At 35.3% G+C, this 5,086-nt stretch overlaps 1 protein-coding gene across 1 annotated transcript; it reads right to left on the minus strand.

Annotated features, from left to right (window-relative positions):
• Positions 1–966: 966 nt before the first annotated feature.
• gp1bb (glycoprotein Ib (platelet), beta polypeptide) lies at positions 967–4,250 on the minus strand. The gene is made up of 2 exons (XM_015382598.1): positions 4,155–4,250; positions 967–2,172 (listed from the first exon to the last, which is right to left on the minus strand). The coding sequence occupies exon 2, from the start codon at positions 2,169–2,171 to the stop codon at positions 1,539–1,541; it is 633 nt and encodes a 210-aa protein (XP_015238084.1). The 5' UTR covers position 2,172; positions 4,155–4,250; the 3' UTR covers positions 967–1,538.
• Positions 4,251–5,086: the final 836 nt, after the last annotated feature.

The following is a 5,086-nucleotide window of genomic DNA, read 5'->3' on the forward strand; positions in this document are numbered from 1 at the left end:
CCGAAATAAGGGTTTCTCCGGAGAAATGTTCCGCGGTACATTTTAGTGGAAATAATTAAAAATGAAATACAAATATAATAAACGATATAGAAAATAATAGATATAAGGAAATTAAATGATAAATTATCATTATTAATAATACTTAATATCATAATATGGAAAAGGAAAGAAAGAAACAGAAAAAAAATAGAAAAATTAAAAGAAGGTGGCAGAAGAAAATTAGAAGAATTTTCAAATATGAAAGATAGGCAGGGAAGAGTAAAAAGGATAGAGTTGCATATAAATTGAGAGGTGTTTAACTTAGAATGATAAATAAAAGACAAAAGTGGGATACAAAAGATAATAAAGTTTAGTTTATTATAATTGTTCAAGTATTAGTCTAAAACAATGGTCAATAATCCATATATTTACCTCTTTATTCTTTGTATTCAAATATAAACTTAAAGCATTGTTCTTAAAAAGATAAAGAGTCACAAGTTTTAAAAGATGCATATCAAGAATTGTCAAATTATATATATATATTAAAAAAGAAAAGAAAAGCACAATACTTTTGATTAAATCTTTATTTTATTATATTGGTCTCATCCTCCAAATAGCTTTAAATATTGAAGTTTCATAGAGTTATAAATGTATTCCTATTTATAACATTTTACATGACATTTCCAATACAAAATTACTTAAAAGATATTTTATGGTGAAAGATAAACTTCTTGGGGTATTTGGACTGAAATGCAGTACAGATATGTGACATGTTATGCAGCAAATTCTGCAGGTAACAAAATAAAGATTTTGAAGAATTAATTTGTTTTAGAGTTGAGGTAGGGTTGCAAGTGTATTGTTTTGTTACTCTAATCACTTATATTATTTTTAAAATCTGATTAAAAAAATGACTGAGGCTGGTTGATGGTGGTGCATTTAGTAGCTTTGCTGCCTTGCAGTAAGAAGGTCCTGGGTTTGATCCCTGGCTTTGGGTCTTTCCGTATGAAGTTTTCATGTTCTCTCCATATATGTTGTCTGTGGGGACTCTGGCTTCCTTTCGTCTTCCAAAAACATGACTATTAGATTAAATGGTCTCTCTAAGTTGTTCTTTGTTGTGTGTGCGCATTGTTTTGTGTCTCTGCAATAGACTGCTAAGCTGTCCAGGGTGTAACCCAACTCCAAGACTGCTGGAAATAAGCACCACCCTCCTGTGATCATGACAGAAAAGAGGTAAAAGATGGATGTATTAAAGCAAAATGTATGAAACAGAGACAATCCAGTTTTTTTTTCAGAATATAGACAAAAAACAAAAACAAGTGCTGTTATTGAAAATAAAATGACAAACCTTTAACCTTTGTTATACTCTTATTTAGACCATTTAATATATTTTTAACGAAAAACGTATTATCAGTTACCACAAGCTGTAAACCAAAAAGAAAAATCAAAATGTTTTTCCTCTAAGAGTATTGATCCAGTCATAGAAACTTTCCAAGCTTAATCCAAACAGGCTTCTAAACCCGTTAAAAAGCCGACTCTTTTCAGTGAGGAAATTCTTCCCATCAGATGCTGCTGTCCTTTAAGCGCTCATAATCATTCTCTCGGTGACCATCCCCAGCCGCGAAGCTTTCCTCTGTGGCTCGTTTGGCCTCCTTTGAAATCCTCTCAAACCTCCTTAGGAAAGCAATAAGAGCTATCAACAAAGCCGCCTGGACCACCACAAACACTATCAGAGATCCCAGAGAGGCGAGGGCCAGGTTACAGTACCAGTAGTGGCACGACTCCAGCACCTCCTCCTCGGTCAGATACACCACAGACCGGCCTCTTAGGCTAGGAGGCGAGCTGCAGATGACCCCCAAGTGGGAACCCATGCTGGCGGACTGACGCCTCAGCCAGGCTCGCAGATAAAGGATGCCACAGTCGCATATCCAAGGGTTACCGTGAAGGGACACAGAGGACAGGGAGGTCAGGTCATCCAGGATCCCATTGGGGAGTGTGCTCAGCAGGTTGTCATGCAGACGCAGCTCCTCTGTTTCTGCAGGGAAGCTGGAGGGCAGGGAGTCAGAGGTGATAGACCTACTGCTGCAGTCCACCTGAGAACCCTGACAAGAGCAAAGATGGGGGCACGCCAGTGATCTGTGAGCTCCCAATGAGAGGAGAAGACCCAGGAGCAGGTGCACAGTCATGGTTAGCATGCTGCAGAGAAGAGACAAAAGGTGACATTTAAGTTGAACTGGGTGATGACATTTGTCATCTTTCTTTTTTAAAAATCTTGTTCTGCTTCATGTATTGATTCTAGATTCATACTATCTTTTTGGCTCATTTCGTTTTCAGATGATTGGAATATTTATGGGTACTGCAACTGGATAAGAGCTTTGATTCAAAGAGGAAAAATTATGATTTATTTTCTGTTTTTTATTATTTTGTCATACTGCTTATCTTCTTTTCTGAATGGCTTTTGCCAGGCTCATTTATTTCCTTGACTTAATATGCTATTTGATATACTTTTGATTGTTCTATTTAAAAGGACCTAATTTATGGAGCTATAGATCCATTAGTTCAGTTCTGTACAATGAATGTGCACTTTTAATTATATTGAAATGGGTCTCACTCAGTAGTGCCACAGCATTTCAGAAGTTTTTTTTCTGAATGTTTTTCTTTTAAACTGGGTTTATGTTTCACACATGTTGCAGCACACCAAGCTTTGTGTGCTTAAAAGATTATGAAAGTGGAAAGGACCACTGCAGTGAGGGACCACTGCAGAAGAGTCAGGGATTCAATTGATGTATGCAGAAAGTATCAAGAAGCTGAAACCAAGAAGATACTTCACACAAAACATGAGCAATGTGTTTTCTTTTAAAAGCAAATCGTTAAAAAAAAGTCCAGTTTACAACAGGTTCTTTGTCAAGTTTAAGATTTTAGGATTTTAGGAACCATGAAAAAACAAAAAGCATTTTTTGAAAAAGATTGGATATAGTTCATTTCTGCACAAGGTAAATGAACTAAACAGCTGCTTTAATCCCTATCGGTTGGCCCCACACCGAGCAAGAATTTCCTGCATCATATGCTCACGATAACTTAAAACTGTATTTCATCATGCAAGTGTGCCAAGCTAATAAGATGTTAGGCTATAAAAGCATCATGTAGAACTGGTTAGAGATATTTCTCTGCCTTGCTGCGGTGCTGACTTGGGTTTGGACATTATAGCAACAGTTAGATCTAACCTGCTGCTCTGTTCAGGGGGACATCGGCCTGGTCCCTGCTGCAGAAAAAAAACTTCCCACTTTCCCTTTTTAAGTGATAGACTTGGTTCTTTCTTTGTTTATCCACTGTCACTACAGGCTCATCCAGAAGCGAATGCTTCAAGTCAATGACTTGATACATTAAGCTGAATTTCCCTTAATATAAAACTTTAAACAATTTAATAATAATAAGTTGAACTTAATTGATTTCACAATGGAAAAATTAATTCTCTGCATTTAACCCATCCCCTTGGGGAGCAGTGAGCTGTCACTGTTCAGCACCCAGGAAGCAATTGGAGGTTAAGAGTCTTGCTTATAGATCCAGAGTGGCAGTCTGATTGAATTTCTAATGCACAACATCATGATTCGAAGCTCTTTGCCCTAACCACTCCAAATGAATAGATTGGGCTTAACTGCATGTGTTGACAACTAGGATCAATTAGAATATATGTTCCTTGCATTTTAATCAGATTTAATAGACCTGACTTTCTATTTTACGAAGAACACTATAAATAACCTGCATAACTTCCAGCATAGTTATTATTCAAGGCTACATACAAAGTCAGATATTAGAATTTATTTTAATATCAAATTTTTGTTTTTTGTTCTTTACCAGAAAAAATGTGTTTATTTTTGATAGTAATAAATATATCCAAGTAAATTATATCCACCAACGACAGATATGTAAAATCCCACCAGATTATGCTTCATCTGCAATTTTATTACGTATCACTTCAGCTAAAGGATCATGTAGAACATTTCTTTTACAAATTCATACACTTTTTAATATTTGCTGACCTAGAAAATATAATTTTTTTCTGACTCTTGTATGTCTACAGGAGTCCTGCTGGACATATTAGATTCAAAATATCACCTAAAAAAAACTAATAGTATAAAAGTCTAAAAAAAAAAAAAACGATAAAGCCTGATATTTACCTTTGTTTCTGAGCGACTTGTGAGGATGACTTTGTTTCTTCTGATGGATTTTAGAGGAGGAATGTTTCACCAGTTTGCCAGCTGGCTCATACTGATAAAGACTGCTGTCAAATTATGAGTGTGTTTTCATACACATACATGCTTGTGTGGAGTCAGATAATCTACACCATGATGGAAAGAGAGAGAGAAAGTCAAATGATCCTTCTTTTTCATAGAAAATATAGAGTTAGGTCATAATGTATTTTCATAACTCCTATTATGAAGGTTTAGGTTAAATTTCAGCAGATTTAATAAAAAAAAAATACTTTCAATAGAGTTTCCATAGGTACATTTGATAACTCTTTCCAGAAAGATTCAAACAATTACTAAATATTTTAAAAATGTAATGCTGCATCAAAAACATAGAAAAGATTAGTGTTGCTGATCAGTTTTTTGCCAGGACTGTATCACAAAATTACTGAGGACATCCAATTCTTTTTAACTGGACCTGTGAGGGTTATTCAAAGCTATTAATACTTTATGTATTTTTATCTAAACCGTGGGTACTTCACTGTAATAGTAAAACATATATCTTTACATGTTTCAAGCTGTTTAGCCATTAATGTGTTTGTAAGTCTGGTTTATTTTTTAACCTACTCCAAAAATGCTAAATCCTACAAAATTTAAACTTTTATAAAGTATGAAAGTAGAAGTTTTTTTGCACAAGCTATATTATATCACTGTATCCTCAGCCTGGCAGGAAGATGATGCTGTGAGCAGAGGGAGGGAAGGAGCGGCTGCTGCAGATAAATATGAATCAGCAGATCGTGTTCCTGCAGAAGGTCCCTCTTCCAGTCTAGTTGATGTGTGGAAGTGATAAAGGAAACTGTGAAATGCTCACTGGATTAATCCTCTAAAAATAAAAAAATTTAATAATAAGTCAGAAATTCCAT

The sequence above is a fragment of the Cyprinodon variegatus genome, unplaced genomic scaffold, assembly GCF_000732505.1.
Source record: "Cyprinodon variegatus isolate N-32 unplaced genomic scaffold, C_variegatus-1.0 Scaffold260, whole genome shotgun sequence".
In the NCBI taxonomy this organism is placed as follows: domain Eukaryota; kingdom Metazoa; phylum Chordata; class Actinopteri; order Cyprinodontiformes; family Cyprinodontidae; genus Cyprinodon; species Cyprinodon variegatus.

What these genes read in the sequence shown, in the direction of transcription:
- gp1bb (XM_015382598.1), bottom strand. Translation starts at nt 2,171, where the DNA reads ATGCTAACCATGACTGTGCACCTGCTCCTGGGTCTTCTCCTCTCATTG.